The sequence below is a fragment of the Lethenteron reissneri genome, chromosome 25 (genome assembly GCF_015708825.2).
Source record: "Lethenteron reissneri isolate LAM-NWPU_2019-01 chromosome 25, ASM1570882v1, whole genome shotgun sequence".
Lineage (NCBI taxonomy): Eukaryota > Metazoa > Chordata > Hyperoartia > Petromyzontiformes > Petromyzontidae > Lethenteron > Lethenteron reissneri.
Genome location: NC_083803.1, coordinates 13545784 through 13567540, shown reverse-complemented (window position 1 = coordinate 13567540; position 21757 = coordinate 13545784). Strand labels below are relative to the sequence as shown.

Below are 21757 nucleotides of genomic sequence, written 5' to 3'. Positions count from 1 at the left end.
AAGTGCTTGTGTGCGTGCGCACGCTTTAGTATGGCAAGGTGAAATTAGCAACGCTATACGTGGATGCGGATATCGTCGTGAAAGCCATTCGACGTCCTCTGGTAAAGGCTTCTGTTCTTTTGTGTGAAAATCTTATCGGACATCTCGACCGACTATTAACATGTAAAGTATCTGCGGCCATCTTGGTTAGGGAGAGCGCCATGTTGGATGGGGGGGATGTGAGTTGGTCGCCGTGCGAGCTTGTACAGTGTACATCGTGGAGGTTACGAATTGGCCGTGTCAGGGTGGTGGTGGCAGGTTTGACGACACATTTATATGTAGGCGATCTAACTTTATTACAGATATGTGTTCGCGAAAGCCCCCTGCGTGTTAAACTGATACAGTGTTGTCCGGAGTTCCCCTGTGCAAGATGGCTGTGATGATTACGCAACTTCGCACGCCGTGCCAGCAAGGTCAACGTTTCGTAAATAATGACAATAAACAACACTGTCAACATCCACCGCTGTGTGTGTATTTGTATTCCGTAACTGTAAGTTCGGCGTTCTTTGCGTTATTACGTGGCACATTTACTTCCTTAAAGACCAGGTTGTGTAACTTTGCAAACGTACGGCGATCCACGATTCCCACGTGCGTTTCATTTCGACGAATCTCTTCACTGAGAACCCTGCCCCTCTTCAAGTGCTCGGCCGTGATCGATCCACTGCTGGTCGATATCCTCCACGCCGTCGCCAACTCTTCACACAAAGTTCATTTATTAGGTGTAGCCCTGTGAGCCATTCGGCTCTTGAATCGGGTGCAACCGCAACAAACAAAAACACATGAACAAGAAAACATCTTAAAGTGACTATGTGCAAACAGAAAATCCAAGAAAAGACAGAAAAATATTGCATAAAAATCACCGTACACCAACCCTGTGCAAATATCCCAGTGGGATGCAAGTCAAACAACCACAAGACAACTTAGATTAAGGCCATCAGTCTAACTCTGTACTACAACAAACAAACATGGCCAAACCAAAAAACTTTTCGAAAATCACCAAAATAAAGCCATAAAAGCAATGAAACAGTGCAGGTCATAGGAACTGTGACCGAATTTTCACAATAAACGACGTAAACAACATGTACTACCAAACCCTGCAGCCACAGCTGGCTGCATGAGTCACTCCACAACAGCAGGAGCATCAGTCGGAGTATCAACATTTTTCAATGCACCTTTAAAGATCAGCCCACTAAATCAAAACACAGATCACGATTGCAACAATCCAACTTGGGAGCCACCGGGCCAGCCGATTGCATCGCTCCATCTCCACGTGGGAACGCGAAAACCGACAATTTTGTTCCATCATGAACTAAAAACTAAAATTTTTGTCGTTTAAATGGTGACTTAAAGCTTTCGTGATTGCAGGAATTCATATTCTTTGGGTCTTTTGGTAAAGCCACGTAGATAGAAAAAAAAATCTTCTTGGTTCATTCGGTAAAGTCACGTAGAATGGAAATAATAAAATTAAACAATAAAGTAAAAAATTAAATACATAAAAAAAAAATTACCTTTTTTATGTTTTATTTTTACTTTCTCGCATATATAGAATACGCATCTTTACTTCGACTGGAGGAATCCGATGAGTTATGACGCCCTTTTTCACGGTCAGCAAGATATACCAACAAACTAAAAAACTATATTAGAGCAAGATAGAATAAGGGTAAGCAAATCGCTAAAATATAAATAATACACGTCTGACGGTGCCAGTGTAATTCCAAGAATGATTCTCTATACCAGTGCACACTATGCAGCGTTTTGTTAAATTTCCTTTGTCAATGGCCATGCAAAATGTCATAATCGGCCAAATATGACACGTAAGAGTACGTATTACACCAGGAATGCAGCAATGCACTCCCAAGGTCATGTAGCTGCTGAGATGTGTAAGAAAGTACAATAAATGTTATATGGAGAGACTGAAACGGAAAGCAAGCGAATTAACTAATTCGGTCAATTATATTATTGTCCTGGCAGCTGGTCCAGATGTCTTGTGACCCCCCCCCCCCCCCCCCCATTTAATTATCGAAAAACTTAATATTTTTAAAGAAAGGTTTATGTAAAACATAAAAATTATTGAAAAGGTAAATTAATTGGGGGTCACAACACATCCGGACCGCCCTGAACATGAAATTAAACCACGGAATCGATTTCCGAATCGACGAGGATTAAAAGCAATGCGCGAATCGACAACGCGCGAATCGGCCGCGACGTAATCGAGGAATCGACATCTGCGAATGCGTCCCCCCCCCAGCCGCTGAGTTTTCCTCGCGATCTGCGCGGCTTGGATGCCCCCCAACCCCCCCGCAGTTCGCGCTCCCTGTCGAAGGGGCGATAGGAGACGCCGGGACACCGAGGGGCTTCTGCTCGCGGGAGCCCGGTGCTGTGGCGCTCGAGCAGCAGCGGTAAGCGCCGGTGAGGTCGTGGGACAGTGAAGAGAAGGGGACTGTGGTGGTGGTGGTGGTGATGGCGGTGTTGTTGTTGATCAGTGGTAACAGGTGATATTGGTGCTGGTGGTGATGATGATGATGGTGACAGGTGATATTGGTGGTTGTGGTGGTAGTGATGATGATAGTGACAGGTGATATTGGTGGTGGTAGTAGTGATGATGATAGTGACAGGTGATAGTGGTGGTGGTGGTAGTGATGATGATGGTGACAGGTGATTTTGGTGGTTGTGGTAGTGATGATGATGGTAACAGGTGACATTGGTGGTGGTGGTAGTAGTGATGATGATGGTAACAGGTGATATTGATGGTGGTAGTGATGATGATGGTGACAGGTAATATTGATGGTGGTGTTGTTGATCATAGTGGTAACAGGTGATATTGGTGGTTGTGGTGGTAATGATGATGGTAACAGGTGACATTGGCGGTTGTGGTGGTATTGATGATGATGGTAACAGGTGACATTGGTGGTGGTGTTAGAGATGATGATTGCGACAGGTACTATTGATGGTGGTGTTAGAGATGATGATGGTAACAGGTGACATTGGTTGACATGGTAGTAGTGATGATGATGGTGACAGGTGATATTGATGTTGGTAGTAGGAGTGATAATGATGACAGGTGATATTGATGTTGGTAGTCGGAGTGATAATGATGGTCACAGGTGATATTGATGGTGGTAGTAGTGATAATGATGATGGTGACAGGTGACATTGGTGGTAGTAGTGATGACGATGGCAGTAGGTGATATTGGTGGTGGTTTTGATGATGGTTGCAGCGTTAGTGATTATGGTTGTACTGTATTAGTATTCGTATATATGGTGTTGGTAGTGATGTGATTGTAATCGTTTTGTGATATTGGCGACGACAATGCGTGTGATGGTGATTGTAGTGATCACTCATCATGCAGGTGATGATAATTAATGATCCTACAGGGATGCTTGTTATTGTATTAAGTGCAATTTTTATGTAATGATGATGCTGCAAAAGGTGATGGTGTTGGAGATGACAGGCGATCACAATGGTGTGATGATGGAGATCACAGGATGTTGATGATGGTCGTGGTATAGGTGATGGTGGTGGTGTTAATGGAGATGTTACAGTTGATGATGCTGAGAGATGACAAGGGTGATGATGATGGTGATTGTTTTCATTATGTGATATGAGAATTATTGATAGAGTTGTTTATTTAGAAACGAAATTAACATGTCATTTTTAAACCACATTTAGTCAGACCTGTTACCTGTCACACTTCAGGCTAATCCAATTATAGACACCGCACTGAAATACAGAAATAATTATTCTATTTATAAATCGTCTTTCATGAAAAGATCTCCGGTTGTGGTGCAAGACAGAAGCAGACAGCACAACGATAACGCGATAAACACAAATAATGAAGAAACGGCGAAATAATGGAATAAATACGAATATCCATTTGCTAAATTAGCTAAAAGTTAATTAAATGGAAGTGTAGAAATAAGTTAATAAGGCTCGAAATAAATTATCGGGAAAACAACATTTTATTTAAAAGCCTCCAAGTACGACTCCCACCAATCTCATTGCAATCATTAAATGTGGCCTGCAACTCTCCTCTGTAAGATGATGGAGCCATTGCTTTCACCACATTAACCTGTTGAGAATAAAGTAAGAGGCTCATTAGAAAGCATTGCGTTATTATCTATAAATGCATCCATGATTGTGTGTGGGGCATAACAAAACCTGTGTCCAGACGGACACCAATGACACATCGCTTAAGCACTATAATTACATTTTACGCACACACTGTTATAGAATACAATTTATTGGATTACATATAATCACAGGGTTTCTGTTTTGTTTTACTCCTCGATTAAGTGCCATCTATTTGAGGTCAACAGATTCGGACATCCTGTTGGAGGAATAAAAAAAAATGCCTTTTAAAAGTCACTTGAAAGAAGAATGTTTTTATTTGCGTGAGTGCTTGGACACGCGTCTAAATGGAAACTCGTTCATTGGATCTTCACAAAGATTTTTGCGTAAAATAATTCACGTAAAAATGCATCTGGAAAAATCACTGACATAAGTAAAAAAAGGTTTGACCAAGTTTTAAAATAATAATCCCACTTCAGACCAGGCCACATTGGAGAACCATGGTAGATGTCAGTTGCATTAGGAAGCTTTCATCCAGCAGACGATAGGTCATGGCTGATGATGATAATAACGCAGACCTGAGCACATGTTGCTATGTCCTTAATCTCTTGTCAAGTAAATGCATTGTTTTAATCACAACTCAGGGATGTGAGAGATCGTGGTGGCTTTGGGAAACCGTCAAGCAGTGGATCGACAGTGGTCGATGATGCTGATCATTACGAAGTGCAATTATGATCCAGCGAATGAGAATAAATGGAAATCTGGTCTCGCATAAACATTTTATGAAAACAGCTTTTTTTTACACTCAATTTTAACCCACTTCCCAATGTGGTATCGACTGCAAACTTGGTATACTTATGTCATACTGATGACAATACTATATTCTATCATAAAAAAAAACATTTGTAAACAATCTTTTTTATATGTTATGTTTCGCCTTGGGTCTAATTGTCCACGGTAAACTGACGTTGGCTGTAATTAGCCACGGTCCCTTTAGTTATGGCAAGCTTCGGGGCCATTTTCTGGAGTCGTGGAGTTCTGCCATTACTAGTAGGATACATTTAATTAAAGCGTGTTTTTAAAAAAAGTTTTTAAAAAATATTACTTATGAAGTTTCACTCCGCTGTTCAGACTTTGCCACGACACGGATGTGGTGGGTGCCGTCGCTTTCCGCCGAGAACAATCGTGACGATGGACTGCGCTGTGTTCTGCCTACTCATGCTTACCGACACATTTCTCAGCCTTCTCTGCTGCCACACTGGGCCAGCACGCGGCGAGGCAGCACGTGGGAGGGTCAACGCTTGAGCCGTGAGAAAATAAACCACAGGGAAACTACAAACAGACGACGCGTGCGGGATTCACGATCGGGGTGGGTGTTGGTAGCATGAGGGATTTTGTTAGCGTTGGGGAAAGCGTTATGGGTAAGGGGTAAGCAAGTAGGCTTATGCATGTGTAGGGCTGTTATGGAGGGGCTGTTTGTACATAAGATCAAACGGCGAACAAACACAGTGGGCGGAGCTCCGGGAGTAAACGGAGGGGGGGGGGGTGCCCGCAACGACGTCCGCATCGGGCAGCCTGGGGGTAGGGCTGCCCGGGGTTGTGATCCTGGAGGGGGTATAAAAGGGGATGACAGAGAGAGCTCGGGGCTCAGTATTAGAACGAAGGAGGGAAGATTGAAGACCCGGGTAGCTAGAGCCCTGGACTCCCCTGAGACGCCGCCCTTGTCAGGGCCGCGCAGGACCGAGCCAGCGGCGTGGTCCCGTGAACCAGAGTCAGCACTCTGGGATTCCGGGTACCGTAGCCCGACTCGCCAGTGTCGGGCCAGACAGCCTCCCCTAGCCCGTTAGTGGAGGACTCGGGGTAGGTCAGGGATAGCTAGTGGTGTATCTCCAGTTATACGGGTGAGGGGGCCGATACCCCCTCTAGTGCTGTCCTGTCGTGACGACTTGTAAAATAAATACACGTGTGCCTCAACCTCGGTGTCAAGCGTCCTCACCGGTACTTCACATGTGATTATGGTCAATGTTCGTTGCAGAGTTATGTCTATGGTTAAGGGCAGTGTTAGAATTATTGTGAAGCCGTATAGGGCTTATTATAATCATCCACTGTTTCTTAACCGCAGGGGTCATGGAGTGCCAATCATGCTTTGGCAATCAAAGTCATTCCAGCTTTTGCTTTTGCGATCTGCAAATCTGCCACTGACCTACCTCACCAAAACACTGTTCCACATCCCGGCTCATCCTTGGGAGTAAAATGTATAAGATACACATTCCTGCGGAGGGAGCTGGTAGGAACGTTGGGTTGCTCGGTCAATGGCCAGGGTCAACGGCGGCGTGGTGTATTCCGCAAATATGCCCGATTATGAGGGCGGGCACAAGCCGGCGTGAGTAGGTTAAACGTTGAGTTTTATAAGGGCACTACGGGGTAACCAGCCCCTCCCCACCCAGCCCCACCCCTCCCACCTCCCACCCAGCCCCTCCCCACCCTCTCTACCCAGCCCCTCCCCACCCTCCCCACCCAGCCCCACTCTCCCTCCCCACCCAGCCCCTCCCCACCCTCCCCTCTCCACCCCTCCCATTTTTGGATGCACGACAGACGGACACAATAATCCCCTGTGGGCTGGTGTAACCAGTAGGTTCCTACCATTATAAGGTCACTGATTTTGGTAGTATTAGAGTCGAGGGAATGGTTGTGTAAGTAGGGTTAGAGGAGAGAATTAGACGATTTAAAACGTGTTCAGTTTTGAAATCGGTGGCAGATGTGGATGCTTGAAAATATAAGTTTTTTCTATAATTTATCCCTATGACTGTATTGTAGAGCAGTGTCTATATGCTTATTAAAGTGGTGAATTATAGATAGGGATAGACAAAATCAAAATTGCACCAATGCTATTTCATTTAGAGCCGTCCAGTCGCAGGCGAGTTATATTTATCACACATCCGGGTGCTCTTTTATTGCTGTGATGTCTGTCAAAGGGCTACGCGTGCCTGTGTGTGAACGCTGGTTGCAAAGGTGGCATGACGTGAGATTACTTCCTCGTCATGCTCACGAATGCACAGTGTAACGGTGACGGCACAGAAACATCGTCGCAGTCTCACGAGGGATTTTATTTTTTTTAATGACCGAGCTGCAGCTATGATTTATGTTTAAATGGTAATCATCATCATCGAAAGCCATGAGGAGGGATAACCTCTTCATTGGGGGCTTCCTACTGACACTACCTCGGCTCATGTCATCTCTTGCCAAGCCTCCGAAGATGAATCGGAGCATCTTAAGCACGATCATTCATTATCAGTTAAAGCCAGTGGCGGCTGGTGATATTTATTTTTGGGGGGGCGCATTTTTTTTATTTTATTGAGGGGGGCAAATAAATATAAAGCAGTACCAAAAACCATTTTGACTACTTGAATATAAATTTTGATGATCTTTATTTACATTTCAGACCAAAGTACCAAAAAGCATGTTTCCTACTTGAACATAAATGTTTCTCTTTTATATACATTTCAGACCAAAGTACCAAAAAGCATGTTTCCTACTTGAACATAAAAACGTTAGTTTCATGCTATTATCAATATGGCTGCGGCTACTTTCATGACGTTTGCATTTGTCAGAGAGATGTTTGAGGTCTCTTACCCCCGTCGTTGTCCACAAAACTTCAGTGCCGACACTTTGAAATAAAAGACAGGGAAAACAAAAAAGAGAATTGCTAACATCACATCCAGCCAGCCACCTCCGTTTCTCATAACAAGCGCGGGTGAAGCTTCGTGTGTAGCTTCGTCCTCTGTCACTGGCCTGCTGCTGGATTTGTAAATCGGGTTGGTCCGGTCCGAGATCCTTTATCTTTTTTATTTCTTCCAGCGAAAGCCTTGTGAAAGGGTTTTTTTGTAAATAAATTACAGAATTTGGATGAACTGCTGCCATTGTTTACACAAAACATTTGATCAGCCTAGCAAGTGTCAAAGTGGTGTCGCCTTCGCACTCGCAGTAGTGGCCTACAGCGTAAATTTGAATGACAGGTGACGAGAACCAATCAGATTGGATAAAATAACATGTATCCAATTCTGATTGGCCAGGGACGCAACGACTTGCGCCCCGAGGAGAATCTTTAAGAAACCAATTAGAGACCAGCTTCAGGTCACATGCTGTCCGAAAATGTAAAGTCTCACATAGACATCCATTTGTCCGGCGCCCCGCATGAAACACATTGAAAAACATAGAAAATAGTTGACCGATTAAAGCCAGTTTTTATTAAATGCTGATGCTTTTCTTACTACCAGCCGGCACATCGTATGAAAAAAATATTTTATTTATGTATTTTTATATAAATTTTGTATATATATATTTCTTGAATATTGATGGGGGCGGCGCCCCTGCGCCCTCTATTGACGAGCCGCCACTGGTTAAAGCGTAGACATTAGAGGGTGAGGTTTTATTTTTAGGCAGTTTCATCTTTTCACACATGCGGTGGCATTGATTAACAAACATATCACAACGTTGACCATTTCCGATGTGCGCGTATAGACTTGTTTCACTTGCCCGTAAAATGCATGTTGGGCATGTATGTATGTATGTTGAACTTCTTTCGCACTGTACGTAGCCAACCGTGCTAAATAAGAGTTGCTATGGAAGGACAACAAACTAAACACAGTTCTAAAGAAATTCGTTTTCAATATGATTTTAAAGTGCATAGCTATTATGCATTACTTCAACCTAAATCCTCTACCCACTGCGAATGCATTCTTATTCTTTCTTATGACATGCAAGTTGCTCAGCAATGTGAATGTGGTAACGTCGAGCATGGTGAGGAGAAGCCTGGTGAATATCTGAAACTCTGCTAGCCACTGATCAAAGCGGGCATATGGCATCGCTATGCAGTTCGTGGTTTTGAGATCTGTGACCGTGGTCGAACTCTGGGCTATTCTTAAGAGCATTGAATTCCTGCGAGACACTGAGACACTTTGCGAGGCGGGCCGTGAAACAGACGAACGGGGGTGGTGGTGGCATGAGCCACTAGCGGCAGACTGCTTGAAGAGGGCCCTCGGATGTCGAGGTTTGGGGGCAGTGGGTGCATGTGCCGCTGGCATCGGCTCCGCATATCCCTCATGCCAGTGTCACCACAAAACCTAAGTTGGTCACGGCATTGTGCAGAGGCAGGGGAGGGCCCAACATTGTTTTGTTATAAATACATAAATTCACCTCTGTGCTTCGAAAAGGCTTCTGGTCGGAGGACCAAACATTGTCCGTGGCCCCACATAGCACCGCGTCGCATAGGCTATAGTAGCAGCGACACCACCATCATTACCTATATCATCGTCTTCATCATCACCTGTATTATTATCTGTATCATCACCACTTTTATCTTGTTTGATATCCTTATAGTCACTGTCATCTTTGTTATCATTATGCTCATGGTATCTGTCTTCACTACCATCGTCGTGATGATTTTCTGTATTGTCACCAATATCATTGTGTCTATCATCACCACCACCGTCATCATTATCATAATTACATGTATCCCCATTATCATTGTCATCACTTTCATTATTGCATCATCACCTTCATCATTGTCAGAATAAACATTACCTGCATTGTCATGTTTACCTGTTTCATCACATTTATCATCATTACCTGGACCATCATCATCACCATCATTATTTGGTCCCCAACCATCCTCTGCTTTGTTCAGTGCCGTTTACAAGAATTTGCTGAGTGTAACTTCACCGTTGTGATCCAGGCCCACATTGCTTTGACAGCATAACAGTGCTGTTCAACACAATGCCAGACACTCAGCGTGTAAATGCAGAAGGCATAAGAATAAAAGACGGTTCTAAAACATACGCTGTACTATCTAGAATACGAAAACAAACACAGACCAATTTTCGGTTCAAGTGTAACGGAATTACAGGGTATGGGACACAGAGGCCAATACTCACAAAATGTAATGGTAACATAATCGGGCCTTTTACCCTTTTACATTTTCTAAACGTTCTTATGCAGTGTGTTGGAGTTGAAGCGTAATTAAATTTGCGCTGAAAGGCCGCTCATTAACTGGTGTAAAGAAGAAATAAATGCGTAGCCGCTTTTGTCAGTCCACTGCTGGATGAAGGCCTCTCTATGCCATTTCTATCTTGGGGAGTTGTTAGACCGTATTTCCCTATGCAGGTCATTGCAGGTGAAAGTGTCAGAAGGCCTCGACTGGTTTAGAAATCACTCGCCACCGATGTTAATAGAGTGTTGGGACTCGCACTTGGGTTGCCAGGTCCAGCAGGCCACCGCTTCATCCCATCGCTGGTGTAAGTGTGGTGTATCTAAAGGCACAGAGGGATTCAATCAATATATGCTGGAGTGTAAACATTTCATTTTCAACTCCTGTCCTCTTGACACAATTTCTACCCATTGCTTCTCGCTCCCGGGTCGGTGCCACATCCAGTGATCTGACAACGTTTGCCCTTGTTTATTAAACTTCCCATTGACGTGCAGCGTCCTGGGACTGTTGTGCATGAGTGTGGCGTAGTGCATCAAGATAAGGTGGCATGTGATGCTGGCGAAGAAGTGCTGTCATTTGTCGAGATGACGTATCGCTATATATGGGAGTGGTAAAGTAGTGGTTAGCACACTGCGCTACAAACCTGGTAACCTGAGTTCAATTCCACCACACGGCCAACTTAGTGGCTGTTATCTGAACCACTCCTGGGCCTCCCCAAGCTTGACTCAGCCTTAAATGGGTAGATACTCTCTGGTTATTTCGGTAAAGTCATGTAGATAGAAAAAATAATAAAAGAACACGGCGTTTCGGTCGCAACACAAGCGTCCGTCATCAGGTGAGAAAGAATGATCTGCTGTTGTGGCTTTATATAGGCACGGGGGGGGGAGGGGGGGTTTGTAGAGTAGTGGCTGCAGGAGTTCACGGGAGGAGAGGGGGGAGGGTTTGTGGCGTGCAGCGACGGGTGGGGGCTGGAGAAATTGGCATGTCAATGAGCTTGAATTAGTAAACGAAAACAGCACGGGTGTAAGAGTGAGAGTCACAGCAGTTAAAACTTGCTGTAGTTTATCACGTCCTTCCAATGATTGCTCAATCTGAATCCATCTTCTCGATGAAAGTTAAGTCTGTGTTTGTATATCTGGATGGCTTCATGAACAAATCTCTAATGGTAGCCCGAGGGTTTGCAGAGCACCTTGGTCTCGGAAAAAACAATGTCATGTGTGCCCACAGCGTTGAAACAATGATCCGCCACCGCCGAGATGTTGGTTCTACTGTGTTTCAATTCCTCTTTGTGTTCGTGAACCCGGTCTGAGACACGTCGCTTCGTTTCACCAATGTAACTGCTGCCGCAGACACAACTCAGCTTATAGACACCAGGACATTGCATGTCCGGAATCGCATCCTTTGCCGATGGGATCAAATCACGGATTTTGTGTACTGTATTGAACCGAACTTGGATCTTGTGTTTGTTCAAGATTTTGGAAATCCTTTTGGTGACCCCTGCTTGGTATGGCAAGGTGATAGTTTTGATTGGGTCCTCAAATGGTTCTCTACCCATGGTTGGGGATGCAGCTTTGCGGATTGTGCGGTCAGAATATCCATTCCTGCTGAGAGCCTGGCATACGTGCTCAAGCTCACTGGCTAGGTGGTACTGGTTGGAGATGCAACGAGCCCTACAGTGTAGTGTTATGATGAGGGAATTCTTCTGTGTGATTATTGTGTGTGTATTGTATGTGCGTACGATTTTCATTGTTCACTTTTCCAAAAGCACTCTAGCCCACTCTCATCCACTTCTTTTTTTCATCATTTTGATCCCAGTCCAATGATTGCCCGAGGCGCAAGACCGTAAGAGATGGTGGCAGCGGTGGCGGTTTGAGTAAACCTTCATTCAGCAGTGGATGGATCATGGTTGATGACGATTTTGTCTTTGCACAGGCACCCAGGAGAGCGTGAGCTACTCACCTCCTCGAGCTGCACTCTGGGAGACTTCGTCAGACGATCGGCAATGCAGGTGTACCTGCAGGAAAGCGTCTGCAGGGCCTGTCTGAGACACTCTCCTCGCCGCTCGCTCTACACCAGCAGGTGTGATTCAAATCGCCCCACGCACCGCACAAGGCCCACCTCAGGGAAGGACACATACCCTCAGCTGGGCATGGGCTACTCACAACTCCTCGCAACGATTCACAACTCCTCGCAGCGATTGGATGAATATTCATAATTCGGTCACATTTTTACAAATGCTTGTACCGTTTTTACCCTTGTTTGTATCGTTTCTTGCTTTTGTTTTTCGTCTCCTTGCGTACAGGTTTGTTTCACAACATTGAATACACCTAAACTGAGTGTTGACAATGGGTAACTAGTGATCGGCAGGTCTGAACTATCGCACGAGATATGTGGTAGCATGCAGCCCGGGTCTCTAGTGAATTAACAGCAACAACGCCGTAAAGCCTCGCACACACGTGGAGGCTTCACAGAGCGAGTTTATCTCATTTCACCCGAGTGATACCGTTGGCAAATACAACTACACAAGACGAAGCGAGCCACTCGTATTTGTCTCGGCACCCCGATGAAACAGTTTGTTGACGTGACATTGCCCGCCAGCCTCGTCTGACGTCAGACATGACTTATCCAAACACATGATCAGACCCGTGCCAAATAATTTCCACCTCAACATTTTGACCCCTGGCGAGCGGTCAGAACTTTCGTGTGCAAGTCGCGGCGATTGATGTCGGGGCTCGTTAACAGTCGGCGCCGACGGCTGCTGTCTGTGTGTACGCGTGTGCGTGCGTGCGTGTGCGTGCGTATGTTTCTGTTTGGGGATGGCGTGGACACTGACCAGGATGTGCCGACAGTCGCACTACGAGGTCCTGGGAGTGGCTTCCAACGCATCCATGGAGCAGATCAAGGCTGCATTTTTCCAGCTGTCCAAGCAGGTCTCGTCGCACACCGCCTTCTCGACGCCCCCTCCCACACTTGAAAATATTGGGGTTTGGCAAATGTGCTGGCTGATGTCGCCCACATCCCAGGGACATTGCGCCTGGCTCTTGTGTCGGGATTCCTAATCAATCAGCGCGTATGTGTCAAAACCTGAAAGATTATAACACTTCGTGTAAGGGAAAGCATATTTCGTTGGGTAAAAATCTAAATGAGCTCATTAAAGAGTTTGCTACTGGTAACTTAATTCGAACTGTGTAAAATCCCTCTTAGTTTCAAACATGCCTTTGCAGGGGGGGACTGCAGCTGTGTGCCGTGTTTATTAAAGAGTCACAGCAACCATGGCAAAGCGCTTGGACTCCCTGTTCAGACCCGGTCTCAAGACCTTCCTCTTCCCTTCTGTTATGCCTACGACTAACTGTCTCAGTGAAGTGTCTTCACTCGCACTTTTACCAGAACGTCATCTCGGTCCCCTCCGACGTGTGGCATTCCACCCTATGAAATGCTCTGTGGGGTTTGTTTCAACCTTTTTATGCACCAATGCCGTGGCAAATGAGAATTGAATAATGCCGCCACGTTAAAATACAATCGTTTCATACCGAATTCCAATCTTACTCCGACAAGTAACAAGCAAACCTATGTTCAGATCATCTCCACACGAGAAAAGGGCAACTTATGCAATACAAATAACCCAACGTTAATTGTGGGAGAAGTACATTGTATACTTTTGTTTGATTTTTTTTTCCGTGCCACCATAGAATGTGTCCATTGTTGCCTGCGGCGTGAATGCCACTGATTGAGAACTGCTGCTGTCTCTCTCTGTGCTAGTTGCTCCCAGTTTGTACAGCGGCTTGAGACTGAGTTGCATCTCGATGCTACAGAAATCAAAATTGTATCGTGATATGGACGCAAAGGATTTATAATTATAAGATTATGGCTGAAACAGACATCGAACTGTTGTGCAATATCCGAATTTGCGTACAGATTTTGGCTTTTATAGAGTGCTCACACTCTATAAAAGCCAAAGGGGAATGTAATGTCAGTAATTATGCGGCCCATGGAAAGAGCCTAAATGTCAGACGGTTTAAAATAATTATTGGCAGCTCATTGAGCGAGCACGCACTCGTCCGAGGGCTCATTCATACACGACTGGCACCCATGTGTGGTTATGTGTGCGTTTACGCACAAGGGCTTGCTTGTGCATAAATGTAAACCTAGCTTGTGCCGCCTCAAGGGAAACTTGGCCTGGACCGAGCACCTGATGTCGAATAGTCATCATCGCCATCATACTTTGACCGTTGTCCTCCGTACCCAGAGCTGACATCAATTCGATGGATGGGACGGCACATCACCCCAGTTCTCCAGTCCCTCCGTTGGCTCCCAATCCAGTGTTTCTCCATGAACTTGCCGCTGCCTACCTCTCCCCTCGTATCTTGCTATACTCTCCTATCCAGTCGCCAAGGCCTCCTGTTGAATCGTTGTCAACCTCCACCCAATTTGGAACGCCCCCCATTCACCTGTACTGTTTAGTCCCCGTCCCTTTTTAAGTCCAGGCTCCAGACCTTCCTTTTTTCTGCCTATGCCTAACTCTTCTCTTGAATTTCTACCGTATATATAGTACCGTTTACACGATACGCGTGCCAAGCTGATTATTCCTAGAACGTCTTGAGATGTAGTTGACGCTATATAAATAATTATTTTACCGTATTGTACGGTGCGACAGGAGTGAGGCTACAAAGGCAAAAATGTGTCTGTCTGTGTTGATGTGCAGTTGCATCCGGACCGCAATCCGTGTGACCCCGAGCTGCACGGCCGCTTCGTGAAGCTGAACGAGGCCTACATGGTGCTGAGCAAGCCGGTGACACGCCACCAGTACGACATCGGCCTACACTTGTCGCAGGCCGCGACGTCCCAGCCGGGGGGGCGCGCCCCCGAGACTTGGCCCTTCCAGTCCCCTGGGTTCACGGAGAAACAGAGATACGCGCAAAGGTACGTCCGTGTGGTGGCCTCTCCAGGCAATTCGTATCCGAATGAAAAAGATTGATCAACGCGGGAGGCCGCACCATGGTGGGTTGTGAGGACTAAGAAACCCCGCACTGCAGATACACACGGCTAAACAAGGGGGCGTTTGCGTTTTGCGTCCTTACAGCGCTGAGTGGGAGCGTGACCGGATGTACTGGGAGCAGTTCCGCCCTCCAAACCCCGAGCAGAGCGCGTTCACGCACAGCAAGAGCTACCAGCGCAGAAGTCGCCTCATCGTGGGCGGCTGCCTCCTCTTCATGTGCCTCAGCATGGGGCTGCACTACCTAGGATACCGGTATCATGCTCACACCTGCGCCACGACCGTGCACTCATTCTCCAACCACTCGCTCGTTCACTCATTGCTCACCAACGTATTCGCTTGCACACCTTGTCAACCTACTTGCTCACCAGATTGCTCACTTGGACGGCCACTTAATCGCTTGCTAACTGACGCATGGCCATTGACCTATTTATTCAATCGCCACTAACATACCTACTGACGAACTAATTTATCCACTCACTCACCCACTTGCTTACCCTTGAACTCACCCACTCACTAAAGCAATCGTTTACTTACTGGGTCACTAATTCACTAAATCAACACTTCATTCACCTATTCACCAAACCTCTCACTTGCTTACTCATTCACCTACTCACCTACTCACTCACGCACTCAATCAATTCCCCCACCTCACCAAACCACCCATATACTACTCATTCACTCGATCACTAATTCCACCTGCACACCCACTTACAAGTTTCATCCATTCTCTATATCTCACCATCACCGCTGTTATGGTGGTGGCATGTGGTGTTCATCGATTGATGCGCGTGCAGGAAGCTGGGCGAGGTACACTCACATTTTATGGACGAGCGCGATCGCATCAACACCAAGATCTACGACGTGTCCAAGGAGAATGCCCGGTGAGCCAAATTGGCACGGGGCCCACACTACCACCACCACCACTGCAAACGTGACCATTCGCACGCCCGCACACACGCGCCCGCACAAGCGTGCGTTTGCGCGAGCGAGTCTCTCTTGGCACGCGTCTGTGTGGGTGAGCGTCGCGGGTACACCGTGTGTACGTACACACGGTTGTGTGAGTGTCCCCCTGGGGAGTGCTCGTGGAGTGGTCAGCACACTACGCTGCCAGCTCAGCAACCAGAGTTCGATGCGCACTCACGACCAATAACTGCCGAATATCTGTACCAGTTCTGGGTCTCCCCTACGTCGACTCAGCCTTAAATGAGTATGTGGTACAATGTAAAACCATCAACACTGGGGAGACCAAGGCGGCCGGGTGTGGTGTTGCCCACTCACCTCCTCATGTGCCGTTCCGGCCTTCATAGGCTCTCGCAACCAGCACTTGCCCCGGCAGCCTGTTAAATGCTATACGGGCATCTTTGTCTTTGTGTGTGCCTGTGGCGCGCCACGCACCACGCGCGCCTACGTGCGTGGGCGAGTGACGAGGTCATGTGAAGCTTCGTGCCTGCGTCCGTTACTTACCCCCATGATGGTGATAGCTTATATTTTGACACTTACACGTTAGGTTAGGGATATTTGTTGGCCCGTTTAAGATGTGAGTTAGTGTTGACATTTCAAGGGTGAGAGTTACACCGGGGGTATTTTTAGTTTTGGGGTTTGGTCAGTGTTTGCGACTGCATTTAGATTTGATGTTAAGGTCACGTGTATGTACAGCCCTTTTATTCTATCCACCGCTGGATGAGGGCTTCCCCGTGCCATGTGAGCCATGAGGGCGATTCTGGCCATACTTCACCATGCCCGTCAGTGTCTTATTGTGAAGGTGGTGCGGCATAGATGTTGGAGCATAGCACAAAATAATGCGTCTTGTAGCCACTGCCCTTGGCTGACAACATAGCCCCGTGAGAGGAGCGCATTCGAGATGCCCGCATTCTGGGGAGATTTGGTAATAGGCAACGTTAACTCGCGGTCATTGTGTCCCAATTACATTGCTTCCGTGTCCTGTACAGCAGCCGTTAAATAAATTACTATTTTGCCCAGTTATAGTTCGGTAATCACCAATCCGTGACCAGTAGGTGGCAGTGGGCAATTATTAACATTGTTTATACCGTGATAGGTGACCCAAACATGTTACCCAAGTACCTAACCGACTGCTATTTCATGTAATAGTCTATATATCCCACGATCAGGTGATTTTAATTCAATCAACAAGGTTCTGTACTGTTAAAGCTGCAGGCAGGGATTGGAGTGGGCTGGTATAAGTAATTATATTAATGATAGGAATGGAAACATTTTGATCCCTCGCAACTTAATCACAGCAGCCTAAATCCCTCGGAACTTAATCACAGCAGCCTAATCACTTGTTGTGATCGTGAAAGAGGTGGGATCCGATCCAAGAATACATTTGCTCGTCAACATTGTGGTGAATGCTGACGCCTCATGTGATTGGAAGGGTCCTGTAATCGCCATTGCCTGCATTAAATACAATTAGAAAAGCGCCCGTTCTTACGCATGAGAATCGTTGCGTGTAGCATGAGTCTCGGAATCGGTGTATCGTTACACCTTGAATGCCTAGGTAACATTTTCAGTACATTGAGTGCACGTGGGTTTGGTAAAGGCATAATGTGTATGATGCACTCTGTCACATGCTTGAATTTCGAGTCACTATATATTATACCTAAGATGCCCACGGTCAAATTGTTTTCCTAACATTCAGTTTGTCTCCACATTTGGGGTGCAGTGTGAACGGAGTGGAGAAGCAAAATGAGATTCTGCGACAGAAGTACACGGAGTTTGTGGCCAAGCACCGCAAGGAACAGAACTGCAGAGTGGAGTAAACTTTCTGCGCTCCAGCCCCAAGTCGAGCCAAGCGACCACCACTCTACGTGCCGCCACGGCACATCCCGTCGCTCTTTCTTTCACGGTGTTCCTTCCCTGTGAACATTTTATACCCTCTGGACGTTGAAGCGCTGCAGGATTATAATGCTGCTGGGTACTGAAGATGAAACTGGAGGCATTTGCGTGTTCTGCTCGCAAATTGTACGGCTTTTTACAGTGCGGTCTCGGTGTTTGAAGTGTGACTTTCCATCCACGCCTGCATCACTCGAGTCAGTCGGATGGCACACTCACGGTGGGTCTCGAATATCTGGGGAAAAGACAGGTGCTGCCAATCGTACATTTAACGCTGAACGCCCAACAGTTGCCTCCTGAATACTCGCTCTTCTCTCGTTACTCCCATGGTAACCGCTCCCACGGATGCACTTCACTCATGGGTTTTTCTGCCCAAATTGAGGACTCGGTTTAACCAAACTGACTGCTTCATCCATGCTGTGTTCAACCACCATATTGAAAGTCTCAATAGTTATGTTTGTGCTTCAGTCCTGTACACTGCTCCTCTTTGAAATGCCATGCTATCGTCTCTTTTCCCAAGCTCTTATGATAACCTTGCTCAATTCAAGAAACGTGTTACGCTCTTATGTATTACACCTCCAATAATGATATCCGTTGCTCGACGCTTGCCATTTTGGGCCGTGGTAGGGCCTGTACTCAGAAACCTGATGAAAGAAAAAACGCCGCGTAAGTCCTATCCAAAAACACGTTTTGGTAGCGCACGGACACGCGACGTAATATTTCGTAAAAACGGGCAAGCGCAGCGCACACGTTCGTTTCTGTTACAAATGTCAACACCGCCCCAGTCGCTATGTCCATTCCTCAACGGCACGGCCAGCAATGGGCGGCGAGACTACGCCATTGCAACACCCGGTATCACGTGTCCTCGTGGCTTTTGTGAAGATTTTTTTTCGGTTTCATACAGCCCGGCAGAGTGAACTCTTGCACAGCGTTATCACGCGAGATGGCGAATGGCCTTGTGGCCACACTGCGGTAGACAGAGCCGTTGCATCTGAAACGTGACTAGTGTCTGGGCAGATCGCGCGGTTCTTTTGTGTCGAGCAGAATGCTGTCTGCACCTTGATTTAAGCAGGAATTGCCAGATCCCAGAGAGTGCTTATTGAACCCAACGAAGTTTGTATTGTAACTCGACTCGGTGAAAAGGCTTCAAGATTTTATTTAAAACCAGGAAAAAGCTTGTCATCAATAAGTGAGACCTATAAACTGCAGCAGATTAATCGGCGCCATCGTCGGTGGCAAAACATTCGCCTGGGAATTGATCTAAATAACTCGGGCTCTGTTTTAAAAGATGGTTAAAGGGATACTCAGGTACCACCGCCTGACTTGCCTTTAACCAAATACACAACCGCGATAATCTACACAACTTTAGATGTTTAGTCTAGACTCGCACTCACCTCCATGGCGGGAGCAGTGAAAGCAACATAGAGCGTTGAACGCCTCTCGCTGAGAGAAGCGGACTTGAAAGGACACTTGGGCACATCCAAGTGGAGCTGCGGTTACTGTATATTGCGCCGTAACTCTAGAAAATAGACAACAGCGGCATTTAATTGTCCTTTTTTTAACTGATCGCTATGCAATAGAAGAGACATTTCTGCCCCAGGGTTAACGACGGCTGGGTAATCTTACACTGGCTGCGGTATACTGTAAGCTACACTGTATCATAGTTTTACCAAAGCAAGAACCAGGGTTTGTTCAACTTTTTTTTCTGGCAGGCCACATAATTCAAATGGCATGTGCTGGCAGGCCACGTGTCCAGATTGTACGATGGCACTTGGCATTGAGAACACTAATATGTACCTCTTGGCTCCATTTCTCTATAATTTACAGCTCTCTGATCTATTATCATTCTTTCAGCTCACTGATCAGTGTCTCAATGTCTCAGTCACCGTCGTATCTCCTGATAGGCCATACCTCAGTGGGCCACTCTTAAGATCCTTTGCCGGGTGCATCTGGCTCACGGGCCACCATTTGAAGAACCCTGGCATGAATGTAGGCGTTATCGCTAAAGTTATATCAAACTTCACGTTGCCTTAATGAGTAAAATAAAACTTTCACCCTTTAACAATAAAAACCAGCTCGCCAGCTATTCCTGAATGACACCATATAATGTGGATTTTTTATTGATATTAACTTTGAACCGCAGATTTCCACAAGCATTTTATTTGGTGGTTAATGGGTCCTTTCGAAAGCCACGTGAGCATGTATTGCTTAGGGGGAGGGAGGGGATGCATGTTAAGTTTTAAACTTGTTTTTTAAAGGAAAGCCAAAAGCTTCGTTGCACTATGCCCTTCACGTAATGTTATTTAAAGTGTTTCATTTAGACGTTTGTTTGGCTGTGTCATCGTAACCACCATTGTCAGAAGCGACATTTGAGAATTGATCGTTGACTCGCAGACCTCGTTCGCCTTGTTTGGTGTACGCGGTGTTTCGGTGTACGTGTGTATATATACAGTATATAAAATGCATTCTATATGATGGAAAATATAAAAATCCAGGCAATATGCACGACGATATGGAGTATGTTGATTTTTCCATGATGCTGCGTGTGGCCCCGTCCACCAAAAGGAGGATAAACTTCTTGTGCCGAGTCGCTTTCAAGCAATCACCGCAACACCTCCAACCCTCAATCACCGAGCCTCAAGATTGACTTAATTATTTGTGATTTATGCAAATTATCAGCAAATGTTATCTTCAGGCTAATGAAACAAAGACTGGATTCTTGGACTCGAATCTTGCACCCTTGATCGAGAAATATTCTACATTGTAGCATGAATGAGTCGTGTCTCTGGGTGCCTTTGAAGACCAGCACAGCGCACGAACGGGTGGTGTGGACAGTGCTGCTGCTGATATTTCACGTTCACGCATCACCAGATTCTCATTTAAGGGCGAGTCTATCTCGGGCTGATCTATAACTGGACATCTGGATATCTGTAAAAAAACTTTGTAGATCATCGGATTACTCCAGCATAAATTAATATTGTGATTCTGATAACCAATAAAGACACCTAACCGCCACTAGTGTGGCCTGAAGTTGAACTTCGCTTCCCGATATTCTCCCGCAGTGTGCAGACCCCACTGCACCACCCTTCATTTCACCAACAACAACAAAGATGCCATATTAATGGAGCGTACACTTTTCTTTCGGGATTACATGCAACGTGTATTGAGCGTTGTACACGCGGCAGCGCGCAGCCGCACGTGCTAATCGCGCTAACCGCCGAGCAGAACGTTCATCATCATCAGCAACACTCCTTCCAGCTCCCTCGCACCACGAGCTCATCTCGTCGACGCACGGCGTTCTTTCGTGGCGTGATAACATTTGCATTACTTTCAAAGTTATTTCTGTTCATGGTATATTGGGCCAGCTTTGCTGGAGTTGCGTGGAGCCCCGCTTCAGACTGGCAGAGACAAGAGAGCGAAAACAAACCATTTCAACCTTTTTTTTTGGTGCGAAACAGACACAGCTTCAGCTTCTCTCGCATCACGGGGTGGGGATAGAGCACGTTTAGGGGACCACAATAGGACGGTAACCGATTCACCACTCAGGAGAGAGTGAACTTGGGTGGTGCCAAAGGGGTGGGCTGGGGCATTTGGTGGTGCACACACCACCCCAGCACACGCATAGCTCCGGTCATTGTCGGTAAGCGTTACCAGATAGAAAGGCAACGCACCGCTTTTGAGCGGAAACATTCCCTCCACGCTACCCGCTGCCACGTCCACTTGAACCGTCCCAGACATTTCACCAGCTGCCGTGGGGAGAGGGGAGAGGGCGGGGGGGGGGTAAAGCAGCGCGCCGCGTGATGTGCAGGTGGCAAGT

At 46.4% G+C, this 21757-nt stretch overlaps 1 protein-coding gene across 2 annotated transcripts; it reads left to right on the top strand.

Annotated features, from left to right (window-relative positions):
• Positions 1 to 2270: 2270 nt before the first annotated feature.
• On the top strand, positions 2271 to 20955 carry LOC133347271 (dnaJ homolog subfamily C member 4-like). 2 transcript variants are annotated; one of them, XM_061559399.1, is made up of 7 exons: positions 2271 to 2438; positions 12027 to 12173; positions 12931 to 13024; positions 14797 to 15014; positions 15175 to 15342; positions 15885 to 15971; positions 17771 to 20955. In XM_061559399.1, the coding sequence occupies exons 2-7, from the start codon at positions 12097 to 12099 to the stop codon at positions 17865 to 17867; spliced, it is 741 nt and encodes a 246-aa protein (XP_061415383.1). In that variant the 5' UTR covers positions 2271 to 2438; positions 12027 to 12096; the 3' UTR covers positions 17868 to 20955. The 2 variants fall into 2 exon arrangements, with proteins under 2 accessions (XP_061415383.1, XP_061415384.1); XM_061559400.1 differs by having other exon boundaries at positions 2271 to 2448.
• Positions 20956 to 21757: the final 802 nt, after the last annotated feature.